At 37.6% G+C, this 22,660-nt stretch overlaps 1 protein-coding gene across 2 annotated transcripts in view; it reads right to left on the bottom strand.

Moving 5' to 3' along the window:
- Window positions 1–2,363: 2,363 nt before the first annotated feature.
- Window positions 2,364–22,660, bottom strand: part of tmem108 (transmembrane protein 108) — an 86,843-nt gene continuing 66,546 nt past the window's right edge. For both annotated transcript variants that reach the window (XM_015354617.2, XM_015354616.2), the window contains 3 exons: window positions 14,300–15,415; window positions 13,481–13,635; window positions 2,364–4,573 (listed from right to left, as the gene is read on the bottom strand). In XM_015354617.2, coding sequence (XP_015210103.2) covers window positions 4,457–4,573; window positions 13,481–13,635; window positions 14,300–15,415 — 1,388 coding nt within the window. In that variant the 3' untranslated portion in view covers window positions 2,364–4,456. The remainder of the gene's footprint in view (window positions 4,574–13,480; window positions 13,636–14,299; window positions 15,416–22,660) is intronic.

Below are 22,660 nucleotides of genomic sequence, written 5' to 3'. Positions count from 1 at the left end.
AGGTGATACAGTGTGAAAGTGGAGAGCTAGCCCCACCCCATCAGGAAACTAGAGTGAAGACAAAGAACACTGGATTGTGGTGTTTCAGATGAATATACAGGTGCTGGATAGCTACAATATTCCAGGGGTAAAGAGTTTTTTTTCCCATCTGGGGGTGATGGGTGGTGATTTGGAGAAGGAGTTAAATAAGACATGGGTGAAGTGGAAAAAAAGAGTTGTTTGTGATAAGAAAATGCCATATGGTTTAAAAGCTATGGTGTACAAAAGATGATAAGCCTAGTACTGATTTATTAAACTAAAATCTGGCTCCAAAAGAGGAAAGAAAATGAGTGTGATGGAGATGTGTGCTTCACACATGTGAAAAACAAGGAAGAAAGGAGCAAGGCTATCAGTTCAAAAGGAGAAAATGAGAGAGATGATTACAAAGCCAGCAGAATCAGGAGGTTTAAGGCAGGAAGGAGAAACAGAACAATGGACATGACTCAGAAAAGATATGATGGTAAGGTGAATCTACAAATGACAGGACAAATTAAAGTGGAGAGTAAGGACTCATGAAGATAAACCCACTTTGTGAGACATAACCAAGTGCAAGATTACATTCTATTACATCTTCTTCGTTGTCAACATATGCATTATTTTCATTATCAGTATCTGATAAAAATGCTAAGGGTCTTTTAGAATTGTATTCATAATCTTGTAACACGAAAGGCTGTCATCGATTGCATTCAGCTAAGATGACTGGTAACTGTGCTCATTAGTTATGCCACTGTACTTGCTGTATTTTTTCTACACAACAGATTGCTTCATTGCAGCATATACTACATAAATCAACGTAACAGATCAGCAAATACACTAACATTTGCTATGAATCAGTTTATTCCGAGATGTTTTCCCATCATGAATGACTGGTACTGAAACAATGCATACACAGAACACAAAGACAACGCATCTTGCAATTTAGATGTTTTAGAAATGACGTCTTTAATAGATATCCGAGTTGTTAAAATATGTTTACAATCAAGAAACTCCTTAGAAAAGCGTACGCCTCAATTAATGAGGCCCAACACAGAAAACGCTGAGCACTGGGATCTTCTGGAATGATACTTACTTGAGTGCGGTTTAAACTCTGTAATCCCAGGTCCGAGACTGGGCCATGTCTCTAGCTGTCTATAATTACAATTCCCCAAGTAAGGGGAACACGATTGATTGAGTGCTGGTTGTACTCAGAACATCTTTCATAATGTTAAAAATATATATTTCTTACAGGATTCCATGAAGTCAGTTTCAACCACATTACAGAGATTTTGTTCTGGGTTTATATTCCAGATGCAAGTCCAAATCAAATATCATTAGCCTTTACTGTATAATAGTCACATCCGATAGGATCAGGTTGAAATAAATAAAAGCAGAGCGCAGTGAACAAAATATACAATGGCTTTATTCAGCTGAGATTTAAACTGGGCTAGCTAATCCCCGAACAGTCAGTTCAAAATGAAAGCTGGCCTTTATTCTTAATTTTTGCATAGACAAAAATAAAAAGCAAAAGTCCTTTATTTTCTTCCCTCCTTTTTACCAGGTAGCTTTCTGAATCAGCCAGCTATTTAACTGCCTGGCCAGTAATGAAAAAATGAAGAATGTCTTATATGCATGTATTTATCAGCAAAATGAACAATGTGCACCGTGTCTCATTGCATTTTCACTTTCATTTGTATTGTATCCCTTCTAGGAAAAACGACAGCAGGAGTGAAATTGCTGGAGTGAAATAAAACCCTTAGTGAACACTGGTCAGTGAGCATAACATTAAGCATCAAAAGAAATTAGTTAAGGAACAGAGCACAAAAATAATGGAGATCTGAGTGCTAGCCTTATTTTGCCTCTCTGTCTCGAGCATGTTAAGTCATCCACTGTATAAATTAAGAATATGATGACAATAGTACTTTTAATCTATCCAATTGTTCCAGTCAGTGCCTACCTACTGTACCTCTGACTTTTGTCCCAGTGCCACTTCATTTCCTCCTTGGCTCTGACTCAGCAGAATCCTGTATCTCTGTAACATTTTTTTTTTATGTTTTCATTCAAGGATTAGTATTACTTGTCTATAATACTCATTATTCTGAAATAAGATGAAATGAAAATGTGATTTTTCTGATTACACTGCATTAAAGATCTCACAATATGAAAAACCAGCAATTGCCCCACAATATATTTACATTCAAGCATTGAATTCCTTTTTTCCTTCTTAAAACCACCAATCACTGCATCACTTTCATTAAGGGAGTGATTCATTGTTTTAATAAAGAAAGGTTCGTTCATATCTTTTCATAACTTTGAAATCACAAAGTTACATTTAATGAAATACAAAATTAATTTTTCATCTTTTTATTGCTCAGCAGTAAAAAGTACAGTGTATATACTACAATACAAAAGTCTTGCTATTGGTTACAAGTTCAACCTTTTCCCCCTTAACCTCTTTTTGCATAAAAAAATCAATACTTATATGCATTCTCGTACAAGAACAGCATGACATTTTTATCATCGTTTTACTAGCCTTTCTGAAGTTAAATGCCACCAAAATACATGGTTTTGTTAAAAAAGGTATGTGCAAGTCAAAATTCATATAATAACTTTCAAAACAAATATAATAACTTATAATAACATTTTATACAATCCTTAGCAATATAATAGTTGCCAGGTATTGTTTTGGGCTCGATAACTGTTGATCAACTTGGCTCACCACAAGTCTCATGCTAGCGATGGAGATGGGGAGAAGAGAGATTAGACAATGTCACTTTCCACTGTTTTTCATGCTAAATGTCCCCCAGTGGCCAGGAAAACTAGTACTCACTGGAGATGTGATACCAATCTCACTGAAAACAGCAATAGCTCACAAGAGACTGGCTAGTCAAAAAGACCCTGGCGATCTTAAGCCAACCAATTCACCAATTCCCAGTCAAGCATGGGGAATCCTGGTTGCTACTGGCTAAAGACCAGTCTAGCTTAGACTCTAATAAGTGAATGTTTTGGCTGTGGGGTTTAAACTCCACCCAAATGGGAGCCCACTCAGTACTTTTTTTAAAAGAAACAGATAAGAAAAGATATACAACAAAAAACTAGTATATATTTCTTATCAACACTTAAATTAGGGGACAGTGCATGACATATCAATACTCATATTTTCAACTGCAGTAAAAGCTAATAGAATATAAAAATGTACTTGGAAAAGATACAGTATAAAGCTAAGCATAAAAATTTAGTATTTTAGCGTTCAATAAACTGCTTAACGTACACACTTCATAAAACCCAGCTTCACAGTGGGGCTCACAGTGAGGAATATCCACAATAGCTAAATCATTGTCTGCTTAAAAGACATTTAAGCCTAATGTGCTGATAACATACATGTTGTTTTAGTTTAGGTGTGTGAAGTACAGCATCAGTAACTCCAAAAATCTTCCTTGAAATCCTTGCAACAAGTAACAAAATCTGATCTTCTAAAACATGTTCAGTGCAATAGTAACACTCAATGCAACTTATTTTTTTGGTTTCTTTCTGAATTCTGTGAGGAATCAACTGAACTGGAGGCGATTCATTTCGGGAGGCATTTTACTTCAGAAGTATATGTATATGCAGGTATTCAAACAAGCGTTAATATTTAGCTCTCCAAAAGTCTCTGATATGAATATGTCCTTTATGGCACAAAACCCAAAACACATAAAGAGACCTGAAACAGTAAGACAAGCAAAGTAAACACACACTTTTACAGGACAAAGAATACACCTAAATGAGAAACGATGGCTGAAACATTTAGACTAGTGCTCATGTATTCTTCAGATGGTCCTTGGTAAAGGCTATTTCAAGACCATTACAAGATACTGAGGTCCTGCGTTGAAACCCTGCCTACAAGGTATGTCATTTTCAAATTAATAACTGTTTCTAACTTCCCATAACCCTTAAGCATCCAACCTGCCAACAGACAACAGGCATGAATGGCAAAGATCCCCTCAAGTATTTTCAAGTAGAATTCAAGTTCAACAGGCTTTTAGTGTTTTTTAAGTGTTTTGGGTTAAGTCACTGCATCATTTTATTTCTACATCAAAATCCAATCTCTACATTTACTCAACTCACCACACCGATTTAACAAAACTAAAAAGGAACCAAAGATTGTAATTAGAGAAAAAAACAAAAACAGATAAAACTCCTATTATCACAATTACATAGCCGTAGAAAACATACATAAGAAAAATACACTGCTGGACTTCATAATTAAATAGTTTCTGTTTTATTTTTTTAATATAAAGCACAGTCTTTAAAAGTTTTACCACATACCGTATATAAAAAGGCTGACAACCTCAGGGCAAAAATAAAAATGGTGGAAATATTCTCTTTGTATCTCATTATTTTGCAAAGGAAAAAAAAGCAATTTTAAGACATGAAAGCAAACACGTCAGTGAGCCTTTATTCATATTTCCGACACTGGGTCCCTGTTTGTAAAAAGAGTTTCTTGACAGAATGGGTTGACCAGGACCATTCCACTCTCGATGTAGTCGCCATTTGGAGGACAACAGGGATCTTGCTCCTGAAATGTAAAAGTAAACTGAAGTTAGACATGGCAAACACACGACAACAGCAAGTCATTCTGTGTGTACACTGCCTTCTGTTTATGACACAGAACACAAAAAAGGCTACAAGCAAGAGGGTGTCAGTCACCCCATCTTGCTCATTTGGTAGTTGAGTAACCTAGTCTAAAACGTTATGAATCTCAAGTTTTCATATAAACCATTTCTTAAAAGAACTGTCTGGGCCTCAACCACCTTGGTGGAAAGACTGTTCCAAGTACCCACAGCTGTGGTTGTGAATACTGTTGCCCTTTTGTTCCATCTGAAATTCAGTCCCTTGTAATTTCCAGCTGTTATCCATGTCCTTCTTTCCCTACTGAGTGTGAAATAGTCCCCTGGGATGACCTTGAGGAATCTGAGGAAAATCTCCTCTCAATTTCTTCTCATTTGAATTTGTACCCCTTTCTTTACTGTACTCAAATTATTTTGTCTTTATATTTAATCATGTGTTGTTGTAGATTTTCTACAATGCCATGGAGAAGGGCATTTGCTAAGCAAATTATAATAAGCACTTTATCAAGACATGAAATATATATGAAACCAGAAATCATTGTTGTTGCTCTTCTTTGACCTCTTTCTATTGACCTCTTTCAAAATATCATTTTGGTAGTACAGTGATCAAATTCATATCAGAATTAAGGTATTAATTGTGCATCACAAAATGTAAGCCTAACTTCCCTGTATTTAAAATTTCACATGATATGAATTGTGATATGAATTCATACATTCTGAATGATTTTTTATTTCTTCCCACCAATTGTCTCCAAGAGGTATAGAAGAATCTATGTAAACATCTGTATTGAAGATAATATATTATATATATTACGATATTATTTTCCTTCCCTACTGTATCTTTTTTCAGTTGCAGAGTAGCTTATTCATCAATCTATAAAACTTGGGCACCCTCTTTAAAGTGCCCTCCTTCCTCTTATTATTCCTTCTTAACAGCTTTATTGAACCACTTTGGCCCTTATTGTTTTAGAGATGAATAGATTTTAGGCCCTTAATATTCTTTTCTTAAATTGTGACAATTCTCGTTTCCACATCTTGCTTGGTTGAAAAGTTCAGTTTTTATTTCTGTTGCCCGGGGGTCTTCTGATCCCACCTTCTGATCCCACCAAAACCAGATTGATTCCTACTGATTCCTAGTAGCCATATAATAATGCTATGTTTATATAGCACTTTTCTAGACATGGCATTCAAATTGTTTTACAGATAATGGAGATCCCTTTCACCACCACCAATGTGTAGCCCCACCTGCGCCAGTACTCTCACCACACACCAGCTATCAGTGGGGAGGAGAACAGAGTGATGAAGTCAATTCACAGATGGGGATTATAAGGAGGTCATGATAGGTAAATGCCAGTGGAGAAATCTGGCCAGGACAACAGGATTACACCCTTATTCATATAGAGAAACGCCCATTTTTAATGACCACAGAGAGTCAGGACCTCAGGTAAACCCACCTATAAATCTAAAAAACTAATGACTCATGATTTTAAACTAGGCAGAGTTGTTCTCTGCATGTCAATGTAACACAAAATGGGACAACAGAAATATGAATCTTTCCGTTTCGTAGCCTTAAGAATGAACATGTTACAAATCTTAAAATGTTAAAATAAAAATAATCTGGGGCTTTTGCACAGTGATTGGCACACATGAGGAGACCAAACTTAACCACTGCTTAAATGAAATACTCACCTAGTGAAGCACAGCAGCTATTCTGCTTCAACAGCCCAGCTATGCAGCAGATTAGGTGGATAAAACAAAAAAGACTTTGTTGAAGTTGAATTAAAGGGGTAATTTAGGTAGCAGGATTGTGCAAGATTATCTCATGGCTAAGCATAATCCTGCTACCTAAATTCCTGAAGTGAAAAACCCGAAGTGCCCCCTGTCAACATACATGTGCTTTAGTTTGCATATGGCCAGGGAGAAATGTGGTAGCTACTGGTACACCACCACCAATTTCAGGAGCAACCTGGTTTTCTTTAGTGGTCTCCTAACCCGATACTGATCACACCCAACCTTGCATATTGTATCTTACGAGATTTGTTGGCCATCCTTCTTCAACATCCTTTGCACTTTTTTCAGACTTGCAAAACGTAATAGTTATTAATTCTCTCAAAGAAGGGAAGTACACCCAGTACTTGGAGATTTCATTGTATATTTCTTATTATATAAATAAAAAAAACACATTTCTAAACTAATACAATCTTTTCTTTTTGAACATTGTTTTTACTCAATTGAAAAAGCAAACTTGATGCAATAATTTTGTTGTTGATCTCATTCCATTCCAGATTCCAGTGAACCTAGACTGCATACTTTGGACTGTGAAAGGAAACCGGTACACCTGTAGAATTCCGCATGAATACTGGAGAACATGTATACTTCACACAGAAAATTACTTCACTTCATACTTTCCCATACAAATATAAATGTTTTGGAAAAAAAGGTGAGTTTGTGCTGGGAAATTACTTAGTTTTGTTATATTTTATATTTATTTAGCACCTTTTGCAGCAGAGCTGTATGTAAACAAATTCAACTTGATGGGACTTCTCTCTTTTGAAAGCCTTCTTATGTTCATATGCTCAAATAAAAAAATAGGTTAAAATGTAGTAGCAATGCCATTTGACAACAATTTTACTACCCAGGTTCCTCATATTAAGATGAACATAAATTCCTCATATTACGGAAGTATAGCAAAGTTGGGCCAGGTTAGTACTTGGACTAGAGACCCCCTAATGAAAATGTGGTGCTCTTCCCTGTGGTCCAGGATTTTCAAGCCAGTGTCCCAGTATGATGATGGAAGGTATCACCTTTTGGATGAGAAGTTAAACTGAGGTCCTAACTACTTTGCCATTGAAGATCCCATGACACTGGGATACACTTATAAGAGTATGGCTGTTACCTCCAGTATCCTTTTTGGGCTGCGCTAAAGTACCCTTTTAATTCAACTTCTCACTTCTCCAGTATGAGTGCAAATGTGAGTGTAAAAGTGAGTATGAGTGTATAAGTGTGAGTGTGGGTATAATTGTGAGTATGAGTGTATGAGTGTGAGCATGAGTATACAATAAGTGTGAAAATTCTAAAAATCACAATAAACACAAGAATTAAAACAACAGGAGACAAAAGTCAAACAAAACAAAAAGCAAAACAAAATGCCAAAATATCCGATAAACATGAGAAAGAAGCAGAAAACATAGGACAAAGAAGAAATGACCTGCTCACATTCAGCATCCCATGCATGTCACTGTCTCAGTCTCCAGCTCCTTCAGAACAGAATGCAAATGAAAATGTGAAACAGAAATAGAGCCAGACATATACAGTAAGTGCTACAGTGAAAATTAAAAGCATAGAAAATAACGGTTAGTTAAAAGCAAGACATGCCAATTAACTGCAGCAGTACAGCCCTTACACTGCTTTTATCATGTAAAACAGTGGTTCTCAAACTTTTTGGACCAAGAACCACCCCTAATCCAACCAAAGCATCCAAGTACCACCTACAAGTCATCATCTCATAGGAACCACAGAAATTTTCAATGACCAACATGAGCGCGCGTGCACACACTCACACATACATATAATAAATATTATAATAATAAACTTTTTTATTTGATATATTAAAATGTGGCTTCTCAAAGTGTTTTACAGAAAAAAACCAACACATAAAAATAAAAAAGCACCATTTCAGTGAGAGGGGTGAGCCTGTTTAGTCGAGCAGAGCAGATGTGAATTAATTTTTCGAGCCTTGATACAATTCACAACAGTCTTAACAGATTTTAAATCGTCAGGCATTTTCTTGACGGCAAAGGTCTCGCGGTGGATGTTGTAATGCGTACATTAATTTCTGGAGCAACCTCTCTAATTCGTGCAACTACACCGCTGTGTCGGCTTGTCATTGCTCTAGCACCGTCTGTACAAACTCAGACACATTTTATCCATTCGATGCCATTCTCTTCGATAAATTCATTCAGAAGCTGAAATACGTGCTCTCCTGTAGTTCCTGTTGGTAGCGGCTTACAGAACAGAAAGTCCTCACGGGACGTACCCTCAAACTCGTATCTAACGTAAACGAGCAAATTGGCCAAATCGACTACAGACTCATCTAATTGCAGTGAAAAACATCTGCTCATCTTAACGCGCGCTGTCAGCGTACTTTGATATAATCCTTCATTTCAATAATTCTATGAATGACTGTGTCTTTCGAGGGGGGGCAGCAGGTTGAGCTGTTCAGCAGCTTTTTCTCCACACATAATACTTTGGGGCTTATCTGCTTTAGCAATTCGCAAGCTTGCATTTTTCCATGTTTCCGTTTTTATTTCAGTGTTTAAGTATTTATACGCTCGGCGTATTTTTCGCAAATTAACTTAGAACAGTTCTTAAATATTTTTCTGTTATTTTTCACGCTTTCCTGTGCTCACAAGATTACCAGCGTTCGTAGCACGCATTTCTATGCATTCCTGTGTTTACAACGTTGGCATTGTTCCAAAATCACGCACATTCTACTTTCTCCCTGATTGCTGGAGATACAGTAGCTCTTTTTAAATACAATTGGTCACTTGCGTCCGTAGCACGCATTCCTATAGAGTGGTATAGAATTACAGAGTATCTCTTGTGTCCACTGAAGTATTGGCGCGCACTGTATCGTAGTACATAGGCTGCGTATTCGACACGTGTAAAAATACAAAATATGAAAACCCGTCCCGATTTTTTCAGCGCACACAACACAGTTCCAGGGTCATTTGGCGTACCACTTGGCGGCACTCCACGTACCACTGCCGGTACGCGTACCACAGTTTGAGAACCGCTGATGTAAAATGTTTAATGCAATGATGTAATCGTGATATTGTGTATTTTTTATATTTTGAAATAAATAAGTCTAAACAGCATAACATCAAACAAAAGTTTTGGCATAGTGGTAGATCACAAGCACCTTTTAGTGAATTATTTATTAAGGTTGCTCAAGCACCTCATCTACTGCTGTTGCCAACAACAAATTATTGCTTCATTGAGATACTTATATGTGATATTGGATTTACTTTACCATTTTTTACTACACTACTTAAAATCTAATGACTAAAGACGGAACCATTTTTATTAGTATATCACAGGCCATTTAAGGCAATGCAAGTGTACTAGTAAAGTGTGGATGCAGGCAATTGTGATTGATCAGTGCATTTCAAACCACAATCAAAATAAAATGTACACAATAACATAATAATGACATGTTATGACCTTATTACATTGTAAATAAGTAGGCTTGTGAATACATCTCTTTTAATCCAATAGAAATATTGCTTTCGATTTTGAGATGGCTTTGCTGGCAAATACTACTTCCTTGTTAAGTCTGCATGCAGATCAGATTATAATATTTCTGCAATGAAATGTCTGCTGCACAACCTGCACTTATTTGCTTGTACATCACACTACATTAGTCATTACGATCACTAGTGAGCAGGAAGGGTCACCATGTCTCAAATCGTGGGAACTCAAATGCAAGTTGCGATAACATGGTAACTTACAGTACTATTTTGTTAATGAAATTTTAGAAACCCATCTGAGAAACGTAGACAGCAGTTCCCCTTTAAATAATAATGTTGAAAATATTTCTAAACATTTAATCAGTGGGTTGCTCAAATGCTTCAGTAACATAAACACACATTTTCAAAACTACTCCAAAGTATCAATATATCAAATATTTGATATCAATATATCAAATAATCTGTTTTTCTCACAATGCTTACACTTGTAGAGTATATCTTATTTTCTTTGTCAATACAACCACATACTGTAATGAATTCCAACTTTGCTCTTTAAAGTCTTCTAAGGAAAATGGCTTTTTGTGAATTTCTGTCATTCTACAAACCACAAAGGGATTTTCTGCGCACTCTGTTAATGAGGAGGTACTGAGTAAAGCACTAATCACACTGTTGTATGAGCTGTACATTCTGTAATCTTTCCAATAACAGAATGGTGCCTACAATAAAGCTTAAATTCCATAAATTTCTAAATGAAAGTCATTGTATATATATGTAAGACTACATGTCTCTATTACCTCTGATTTTAATATTGCCTATTTAATATCCTATTTTACAAACATTCCACTTATACTGTTCACAGAAATGTGGGAATAATTGTGTGCGTGTATTTGAATTGAATTAAAGATCTGCTATTTTCATCTCAAACTCTGCATGTCCTTTTCAACTGGTTTAGCTGACTTGTCACATACAGTACATAGTGATTCTCATGCACATGTGTGCCCTAAATTTAAAAGTACATAAAAGTCAATGTCATATGTCAATGCCATTTCAATATTTATTTATTTGAATCTTATCTATTAAATTCAATACGAGGGGCTGCGACTTTAAAAAAAATGTTAAAGGCCACTTATTTTTTCTCCTTATCACCCCTTGAATATGAAATACCAAGATGTATAACACAATGTGCAAAGGAAGCAATACGTGCTTTGTGAATCTAAATGTGCAAAGTTGGCTGCCATAAACATAAAAGTTTACCAGCTTTGAAACCACTGCAAAAATGCTGAAGCTCAGAGAAAGAGAGAAGAAGATTCTCTGGAGTCCTGCAGGCAGGAACAAGACACCAACAGACACTAACAGCAGTTCCTATCCACCAACAGCAGAGTCCAGGACCCAAGGCTGGCATGAAATTACTGGGATACACGACTACAGAGGTTGCATCAATAGGAATGATCCCTCAATACTGGCCAAGGTGGGTGATATCCGATGCATTGTCTCATGAGCAATGACAGAGCAAGTTCATACAGGAAAAATGATGAGAATCTCGCTCAGGTGTCTACACCATTGTTTTGGTGGTAGTGGCATAATGGAGGATAGCAACTTTAGGAACTGGTTTGCTGCGTGTAATGGTACTGTATATTCCAATCTCACTACATAGCAACATATTGAATACAGCTTGAGTCCAGTGCCCTATCACTTTTTACAGCAAAGAAACCCTTTCATTAAGCTCATATGAAGGACTTCAGGGTGGGACAGGAGCCACATTCTCACCTGCATTTTGTCTGATTTGAATGCAACTGAGCACTCATAGGACAAGGAGGATAGACACATACATCATCATGAATCACCACCAAAATAACAGTGCTTCAGGCTGTGCTCCAAGCGCAGTCTTTCTACCAGTGTTCTGCTTTCTGATTTGCATTCTGGTGTTTGAGTTGATGTTAGACATCCCAGGTAATTGCCAACTTACGTAGCACTACCTGACATGAATGCACAATTTAAACAATACCACATGGGGCTTCCAAACGTTTCATTATCTTCTGTATCAATCATTCATACAGTGATAGTAGCCAAAAGTGCAGAATAAATTGATTCTTTCTAATATTAAATGGTAATGTATTACTAGGACACCAAATCTAGACCTAATGGATACTGTTAGTTGTGCATTGTAGTATTGATCAAGTTTAGTATAGTCTTCAAATTTAACCTTGTGTTGGTCTGAAAGTTAATGTTGCAATTAGCATTTTTAGATTGCTGTCATACAGAGAAATGAGCTCGCTCATCCCCATACTCAATCCAACCACAGTACATGAAGTACATAATGTTTTTTTAGTACCTTATCTTAGTGTGAAAGGTAAAGGTGAAGCCGTGGTGCCATTCTCATTTGACATTTACAAGTGTTAAAATCAATAAAGCCTCAACTGTTAATCCTACAGCCACTTCAATTTGCAAGATGAGCCACCTTTCCTTTGCATGTTCGTAACTGAAATAAAATATTTTAATGTCCCTGTGGCAACTCCCTCTTAAACCTGTTTTGTGACGAGGAGGATCTAACACAAGGTCATTGTGTATGACACCTGTTAGTTGGCCCTTTGTATTATTCAAATTCCTATGTGGAATGTAACTGCAAGATTATTTTAAGACTGAGGCCTAAGCCATACCAAATTTGTGTTATCACCAGACCACCCTAATATGGTCTGTAGTCCACGTTGCTTATCTGGTTTCCCTTCTCGTCAATCATAATGGGATTCCGTCAACCTGAACTTGCATCTTAAGTTATTCTGTCCACCTAAGAGACACCACCTCCTTTCCCAGTGAACCAGACTCCTTGGAGAGTGAGCTTGGAGATTAGTTAAACGTATTGATTGAAAGAGTAAACTGTGCTTCTCCCCTCATATGTCTCCAAATAACCTACTTCCTCTTATCCAATTGTATTTCGAAGCCCTAAGTTGACAGGCGAATACTGACCCTTTGGAAATACCATCGGCAGAACTGACAAGTCCTAAAACTAGTCTAAGCAAAACCATTCTCATAAAGAGACGTCTTCTCCTGATTTCTTTACCTACAGTACTTATCCATCCATTCAGAGCCTATCCCAGCAATCAACAGTCACAAGGCAAGATACACCACTGATAAGACATCAGTCCAGGCAGTGCACATACAGACACAAACACACATGCTCACACCAGCCCCAATTTTACAGAAACCAATTAACCTTCCAGTAAGTCAGGACTGTGACAAGAAGCTGGTGCACCTGAAAGAAACCCATGCAAACTCAAGGAGAACATACACACAACACCCCAGGTCAAGAATTTAACCCAAGGCTGCAGAGCCATAATGTAGCAATGCTAACCTCTGCGCCACTGTGTAGTCCTCATCTGATTCATCTCTAACCCATGTGTGAATGCCTGCCCTATCTCTCTTTGTAGTGATTTAAACCTACAAGGATAACTGTCTCACAGAGACAGTTGCTACAGTCCCAAAAATGACATATATGCACATGGACATACAGTACTTGATTCAGCATCTATCAATCAGATAAGTAGGTCTTCAGGGCAATCCTTTTCTTCCCATTTATAAACATCCCTAATTGTAGAACTACAATTGTACCTCCGCTGTTTCTAAAGACTGGATCTCTCTTGGTAGCTCAACTGCATGCCTGTTGAAGTAGTCCATGGTGATCGCATTGTTCCAGTAGCTCAAGTTGTTTTCTGAGTTGGAGGTTTTCTTCTTCCTCCTCATACAGCAAACTGTCAGTAAAACAGCTGTCAAGGCAGGGAGAGACAAAGGGACACCTTAAATGGGCAGGAACAAAATCAAAAGGAAGTGCTTCAGAAATGTATCTGTGCATCTAAATGATGTCCCAAGTAAGCTGGGAGCTGTGTGGTGAGGCTTCACATGTGAAAAGCTACAGTAGAAAGGACATGCAGGAAGACTAATATGAAATAGAAGACTGGACATTTCTATTTATACTGCAAAATTATGTATGACATATATGGGATCATAAGCAACAACAGTTACTGTACATACAATGCACTTTTGGCTCTGCAGGAGTCTCAAAACTGGGTTACATTTAAAATCAGTAACAGGGGATTTAAAAACAAATGTTCAGCTTCGAAAAGCCCAGAGCAGAGGACAAAACTAAGTGTTCGTAAAATAAGTCTTCCACAAGCACAAACAAGGTAGGTGGCTACCAGGCATGCTTGATAAATAATAAATAAGAAGACATCCCCTATGAGTGTTTGTGTCTTTTGGGAACTTTTAATTCTCCGTATTTCCTATTACCTGCATTTACCTGTATGTTAAGAGGTGTCTCTGGTTAAGCAACAGAATGCTCATTTAAAGTGAAACTTGATAACTCTTTGGTTTTAATGCTCACAATCAACGCATGTTTCCAATGCCACACACAAATCAAAAAGGCTTACTTACAGCAGGATGACACTGGAACACTGATGGCCAGGATTATCCACACAATGTCCATTTTACTGAGACATATGGTGGCTCTTTGATGAGGCTTTTCTACGTCAGTAACATGGGAGTTGTTGGTAGTAGGCCTCAGACCTTTGGGTACATGTCTGTTCAGGAAGTTTCCTGTTGCTGTTGAAGCCAGCTCTGTGGTGGAGGCATAGGACAAATTCCATGACACAACACCGATGGACATGGTGCTCGTCACTGTGCCATTAAATGTTGAATTTATTTTTGCAAAACTTTCCTGTGTAGTTAAAGAAATGTTGATATTTTCCCCGGGGGTGGTCTTAAGTAAGTGTGAAGCTGCATTTTTATTCCCATCAGGAATCTTCAAATTTGAAGCTTCCTTCCTCTCTGGTGATAAGCTGTGATTAGAAGAGGAAGCTGTCGGGTCAGAGGCAAACCAGGAGGTGGTCGGAGAGATAGCAGGAGGCATCTCTGTCATTCCCTGTCTTGCGCTTTTCTCCTGCCCTGTGACTGTAAGGCCAAAAGTGTCATTGGAAACATTAACACTGCTGTATTCACTCAGTTCCCGCAGAGTAATGGCATGGTGGTTGGACAGTTCTGGAGTAGTCAAAGAAGGATCTCTTAGGGTTATTGTTGACGTGGAGGGTTGAAGTTCTGTAGGAAAGTAAGGCTGGCTGGAACTTGTAGGGCCCTCCACTTTCAACTTCTCAGTAAACTGAGTTTGCATTGTGTCTGTATTTAAAGCAATAGTGTTAGAAGCCTTCACGGTTTTTCCTCTTGTGCTGGGATAAGTATAAAATGCACTCGCTGGGGTCCCTGACACGTTTATTTCATCAGATGTTTTATCCAGACTTGGAGCTGTTTTGCTGAGAGTCGATGTGGGATGGATTTGTTCAGTCTCTCTCAGTTTGGTGTCGGAGTATCCCTGAACATGTCCTTCTCCACTGGCATTTTGTTGCCAAGGTGAGCTGCCTTGTACCCTAGGGAAACCAGCTCCTGGTCTGTTCGGTGTTCCCATAGAGACCTTGGTGTCCTGAGCTGTCCGACTGGGAAACAGTTCCTGGTCAGCAGATATCTGCTCTTCTGTCAGTGTCAGGATCAGTAGAACACCTATCAACGAAACAGGGAAAAGTTGAGTCATTATAGTGTGCTCTGTGAATTTACTGAGGCTAATTTTTGATGAATTCAGCATCATCAAAAAACAAAACAGACAAGCAGGAATGAATTTGGTAATAAAATGCCTTACTTGTCAAACACTAACTTTGATAACCCTCTGTCACAAAATATAAAGCTTTCTGTAGTTTCTTATGCTCTGATCTTTTTTGAAACAGCACGACTCATTTTTTTTGTTGAATCTTCTTGTCTTGTTTTGCCAGTTGCACATTTAGCACATTTTATTGGTCCAATATTGTTGGTTTTCAAGTTGAAGTTTTACTCAGATACTGTATACAGTATGTGTTTTAAAAGAACACCCTTCCACTATGGAGTGGGAACTACATATGTCTCCCACCCATACATGTCATACTGATTAACCTATAAGGTTAAAATAGCTGGCTGTGGCAGCTAACTTGGATTTTATGTCTGTGAGAAGGTAGAATAAGTATGACAGTTCTCTCCCTTCTGGCATTGTGATTGTCACGTTTAACTTCCAGCCTAACCTGTAAAGGCTTTACTTCAAACAGATAGATACTGTACAAGTACATTAGGACTATATGCTTCCATTAAGCTTTCAGGCAGAATACACTTTCCTTTTGCATGCATTGAAATCCCTTGAGAATACAAAATATCAAACTTTTCAGGACTACAAATGAGAAGTTGTCATTCAATACTTTTAGCTCATTGGGTTTCCAGTACGCTATTGAGTTTATAGGCCTTAAAATACTACTTTATGCAGGAGTTTAGATTAATGATTTTGCAGAAGGTGAATAGGCTTTTTATTCCAAACACCAAATGTTTTTTGTTTACGAATATTCAATTGGTAAAGCATAAAAAGTCTTTAAACTTCAGAACACAAACATCATATCTAAATTCTCATTTTTAAACTATTAGATACAAAATTCTAAAGCAGAGGCATCCATTTGTAGCTCTGGGGGGCTAGTGCGTCTACATGTTTCATTCCAACTTCATTCCACTCCTGTGTTTATTACTTTATGCTTCTTTTGTTTGTTCTAGTGAGTTCTGGGATTACACATTGATCTGAAGAGAAGACTTGTTTTGGTTGAATGCTTCAGTACAAAAATATCTAACTGATTCATGATTTAATAATAATAATAATTGCTTACACTTATATAGCGCTTTTCTGGACACTCCACTCAAAGCGCTTTACAGGTAATGGGGATCCCCTCCACCACCTCCTATGTGCATCATCCATGGCAGCCATAGTGCGCCACAATGCTCACCAAACATCAGCTATCAGTGGGGAGGAGAGCAGAGTAATGTAGCCAATTCATAGATGGGGATTATAAGGAGACCATGATTGGTAAGGGCCAATGGGAAATTTGACCAGGACGCCGGGGTTACACCCCTACTCTTTTTGAGAAATGCCCTGGGATTTTTAATAGCAGCCATATCACCCTGCAACTCACAACTGGCAACCCACTGAAGCTCAGCAGGTGTGAGCCTGGTCAGTACCTGGATGGGAGACCTCCTGGGACAAACTAAGGTTGCTGCTGGAAGAGGTGTTAGTGGGGCCAGCAGGGGGCGCTCACCCTGCGGTCTGTGTGGGTCCTAATGCCCCAGTATAGTGATGGGGACACTATACTGTAAACAGGCGCCGTCCTTCGGATGAGACGTAAAACCGAGGTCCTGACTCTCTGTGGTCATTAAAAATCCCAGGGCGCTTCTCGAAAAGAGTAGGGGTGTAACCCCGGTGTCCTGGCCAAATTTCCAATTGGCCCTTACCAATCATGGCCTCCTAATAATCCCCCTCTATGAATTGGCTACATCACTCTGCTCTCCTCCCCACTGATAGCTGATGTGTGGTGAGCGTTCTGGCGCACTATGGCTGCCGTCGCATCATCCAGGTGGATGCTACACACTGGTGGTGGTGGAGGGGAGTCCCCATTACCTGTAAAGCGCTTTGAGTGGAGTGTCCAGAAAAGCGCTATATAAGTGTAAGCAATTATTATTATTATTATTATTATTAATAACCACAGAGAGTCAGGACCTCGGTTTTATGTCTCAGTCAAAGGACGACACCTGTTCACAGTACAGTGTCCCCGTCACTATACTGGGGCATTAGGACCCACACGGACCTCAGGGTGAGCGCCCCCTGCTGGCCCCACTAACACCCCTTCCAGCAGCAACCTTAGTTTTTCCCAGGAGGTCTCCCATCCAGGTACTGACCAGGCTCACACCTGCTGAGCTTCAGTGGGTTGCCAGTTGTGAGTTGCAGGGTGATATGGCTGCTGGCAAAAGATGGTTTCAAAAGATGCACAACGAAATTAAAAATGTTAAATTAATTTAGCAAATACCTAAAACACCTTTAAAACAACTGGAGGAGTTTTTAATCTGTATTTTGAGAATTCTGCCTATAGTTTCAGAAACTAACAGTCCTAACTAATAGTCCCTATTAGTCCTTATTCTGTCCTAAATTATCTATGACTGAGATGGTGTTGAGGTAAAAGTTATCAGTTTCTTTCAGAATTCTTAACAGGTATATCACAGCTCCACAAAGCTTTCTCTGTACAAGGTTCAAAAGACAGATCTTTTATCCTCTCAATGCATACTAGTACCCTTTTTTCTTCTTTGCTTTTATCCCAATGTGCCTCAATGTATCTTATGATCACATTGACAGAGACCACTGCATTTGAAGAATTAATAATCTTTGTATCCCATGAAGAAGAAAAATGAGGGTTCGTTTGAAGAATCCGGAAGAAGTTTTTAATGTTGTTTACAATATTCAGAGGCCATAAAAATGTAACCAAGAAATGCAGATCCCTAGTGACATCATTATGGTTGTCCTTTATACTTATACCAACAAACTTATATACAAAGTTGTGCTTTTTAATATTTAATGGTTTAAGCATATATTTAATTAGATCCACAGGGAGAATACGCTAATTCATCCTCAGAAGGAACGTGATTTATTACATTTATTCTTAAATTATTGAATTTATTTATTAATTCTTAGATTTGTTCATAAAGTATTAATCATACAAATAGCTAAATGTTTTGCATGTTTAAACAGTACTACATTTTTGCATCTCAAGTTGCTTATAGGTGTCATTTACAGAGCTTTACAAACATTAAAGTGAAAAGTAGAAGGACAGGAAGAGAAATCCAGCAGAAAGGGGAGTTTTTCTTAATGCAAAAACATCAAGGAATAAGGAGTCACACAGCACAGAAGACGAATAAACTGTATGAGATCAATGAGTGCTTTAAAGAATGTTGCACTCAGGCAGACCTGTGACATTTTGTTGTTAAATCCAGCACCTTTGACCACTTATGCTCATTAATTCACCCAAGTTATTCCTTGCTAAAAGAAACACATACAGTACACAGCATACAAAGGCACATTCGTTTGCTTTCAACTCATCATCTACGACTGCCAGGTGTCACAGTAAAATCCAACTCATCCTAGTTTTTAGTCTCAATTTTCTGTTAAAAAACTGAAAAAGTCAGCACTCCATAAAATGCATTTCTCAAAATTAGTCAAGAGGATAAAAAATCATACCTTCATCAGGGCACCTATGCATGTTTTTTATCTCAAATAAAAAAAGATATGATTCAAATGCTGCTTTTTATGTTTTCACATGCTTTTAAGCTATAGCCACATCATGTTTTGCATTGTACTGTATGTATTTTGTGTCAACTGTTTACAAATACAGCTTCCATTTTTTGTCCTAATCATAAACTTTTGACATTACATTCTATGAGAGTATATTACATGCCACCATTTACACACACAAAAAGAAAAACGCAATTTGTCGAGGTGACATACTGTAGCTGGGCATGACTGGTGATAGAATGGAATGTGACAAGCACAGCTTGATTGGTTTCCAAGGCAATCAGTTCTGTTTCAGTCTGTGCTTTGATTGGGATGTAAATTACAGTGTTAACATATAAGAGGGACTACCTCAGTGGTCTATTATGTTGTACACAAGCACAGAAATTATAAGACCTGTACTTTACAGAATGCTTTTTCAAAACATGAGGAAGGAAAGCTGGCAATATTACCTTTTGTCCCCAGATAATTGGTGTTCCAGCAGAAAGTACTGAAGGATACAGTGATACACGAGATATACAAGGCTTTTCGCAAAAGCAAGGAAAATACTAGGTGAACAACCATGTTCTTTAACACTCAAGGTTTAGCAAGTTCTGTGCAATTTCAACTAACGGCATCCTGCATATACAGGTCTGCAAACTGTAACCTATGCAAAACTCAGTGTAGCAAATGATGACCTGGTTAGGTTAACTATTTTCTTGAATTCTTACTTTTTACTAATTCAGTTTTCAAGGTTGCGTTTCTAACTGAATCAAATGACAACAGCACTCTAAATTAATCTGGTTAAAGTTTTACCCTGTTCGTTAGGCAGACATTTGTGGAGGTGTTGTTATAACCCTGACCAAGACGGCAATAACTGTAATGTTCATACGGATAAGACAGTGGTGCACTGCAGGTGATTCATCATAAGAGATAAAAGATTAGATTAGCTGATTTAGCTTATCTCCAGATGGTCCAAATAGTACTGCAGTCCTATTCTTAATCGCTAACATTAGAAATAGCTGCAAAGACTGCAGATGATCTAAAGTGCCTGTACATACCCTAACCCTCAGGGACAAAAGGCAAGTGTGAGTGGGAATCAAACCCTGGTCACCTACTTCTGATGCAAGTGAGCTGTCTCACTGTCTAAAGGTCCAATCTCACTCCTGTCTTTAGAGTCTTTAGAGGCAGCCTGGTGCAATATATGGAAAACATATAATATGAAATATGAAATATTTGAAATATGAAGAATAGGAAAACATATAATATAATAAAACAACAACAACAATAATAATAATAATAATAATAATAATAATAATAATAATAATAATAATTACATATTATATTTAAGTATACATCAAGGTTAGAAGGGAAGAACAATAGAACAATCACATTAAAATGATACATTTATAGTATATAACATACAGTATATGCATGGGCAGTACTGCAGCACAGTGGTTATTATTGCTGCCTCTGAGGGGCTAGAGCCCTGGGTTCTGTTCCTGGGGTGCTACAGTATCCGTGTACAGTTTTTGTAAGTTCTCTCCATGTTCATGGAGGTTTCCTCCTGGTGTCCCGTAATTCCCCTGGCCTTCTGGCAGGTTAATTAGCTTCTGGGAAAATTGGCCCTGGCAAATATGTGTGTGTGTCTGTAACTACCCTGCAATGGACTGGTGTCCTGTCTAGGGTGCATCCTGCCCTGCGCCTGTTGCTTGCCGGGATATGCTCCAGGCCACTGCCACCCTGAATTGGAAAAAGCGGTTCGAAAATGAATGGATATTAAAACGATAAGAGCAGTATTATAAATTATCGATACCCTTAGAATAAAAAATGTTACAGGCTTTGTTGGTAGATGATAAACTGTGCTCATTTCCTTCTTATATTTAGTAGTGGCATCTGTACTGGCATCAGGGCTCTTCCTAATTTACCTCAATGACAGGTAGTTCTCAGCTTATAAGGCAGATACATTCCTGGAAGAAGTACCATACCTCGAAACCAAATAAATTAAAAACTAATTTCCCACAAGAATGGGAAATTACATTAATATAAATGGAGGGATGGCTTCCAGGTTCTCTCTCAAACAGAGAGTTGTGCTCCCACATAAAAACTATAACACATATTTATTCATGTTTGTGCAATTGTACTAAATATATTTGAAGGCAGACTATTGTTAATGGTGGGGAGAAAAAAGGGGAAAATGCATGAGTCAGGTGCCCATAGACATTCGAATGCAGTGATTTTTGTGCTTTTTCTCTCAGTAGAGAGAAAATGCTCTTTATTTTAACATCTTGTAAATGACATTATACAAATACTGTTTCATTATTAAGGTTTTTAGAAGATTATATTAATTGCAGACTGTTTTGTTGAATTGTGTTATTTAATTTTACAAGTGACAGTTTTATTTAGTGCTTAATAAAAATACTTTAAAGTTATCATGTCCCAGTTACAAATTCTTCACAATTAAAATTATTTTAAAAGGATTTTATTCATGCCTGTGTGCAACTTATTATGTGCAGCATGTACAGTATTGTTCCAGGCTACAGCAAAGAGTGTTACAGTGAGTACTAATGTGATCTAAATTAAAAAGCAGTGTATATTCTTGAGACGCATAACTAAAAACACACAAAATAAAAGGGAGTAAATTAAGAGCACCTGGAGTTAATAAACTACTCATGTTTGCTGATGATACCAATATAAAAGGAATAACAAACACTACAGAAGCTGAAAATGCATTTCAAATGCATTGCTTTTTAGATAAAAGACAAGACTGGGCAAATACTATACATGGCAGATGATGTTCAAAGCAGATTTTGTACAGGATTTGCAGGCAGTTAAGACTTAAATTTTAAACATAAAATGGGAAACACTAAGTTAAAGGATGATAATTATGTTGATACATTTCTGCATGTTCTAGACAATGTGGGAACGCAATAAAAATCAAACTAAATTTCTGTATATGTAGTAAAAAGAAATTTAAATCATGGGATGTTATGTTAACTTTAAAATGGTAAAATGTACTAGTAAGGCCTCATTTAAAAGACTGCAAAACATTTTGGTCATGGCTGTTAGAATAGTCATAAAAGTTAACATTTGCACTATTCAGGCTTTAAAGCAACTAGTAGGAACTGTGTGTTTGCTGAACTCAAGGGGATCTGAGAGATAGTGATCAAAAGGAGTTGATTTTAATTACTTTAACTTCTTGGTTAATTATTAAGAGTCATCAATAGTCCAGAAAGACAAGATAAAAAGTGGATGCAATTTTAGAATTGGGGATAGATTTCCATTCACTTCTAGATTATTAGGAAAAGAGATTTAGCTCTAGACTATAACCTAATTTATTCTGGACACAGGTCTATCTCTTTTGTGGGCCTGATACATAGGAATTGTGAGTACAGGGTTACCAGTCTAGATTTTTTTCTGGCTGAGCAGGTCTCTGTGATACCTTGTTTGTAAATAGGGTAAAATGTATGTTGTGTTGTGTCGTGCCTAGTCTCCGTTATTCTCAGTGTTAAGAAATATTTGTTAATCATAGTTTGACTCTCATTTATTACTCCTTTGCCAAAACTGTGACATAAAACAACGAACTCGGGTGCCTCAAACTATAACAACCGCTCAGGTATATTCCTAGTATATCTTAAATATATATCTTA

The sequence above is a fragment of the Lepisosteus oculatus genome, chromosome 6 (genome assembly GCF_040954835.1).
Source record: "Lepisosteus oculatus isolate fLepOcu1 chromosome 6, fLepOcu1.hap2, whole genome shotgun sequence".
NCBI lineage: Eukaryota > Metazoa > Chordata > Actinopteri > Semionotiformes > Lepisosteidae > Lepisosteus > Lepisosteus oculatus.
This window is presented reverse-complemented; position numbering and strand designations above follow the sequence as displayed.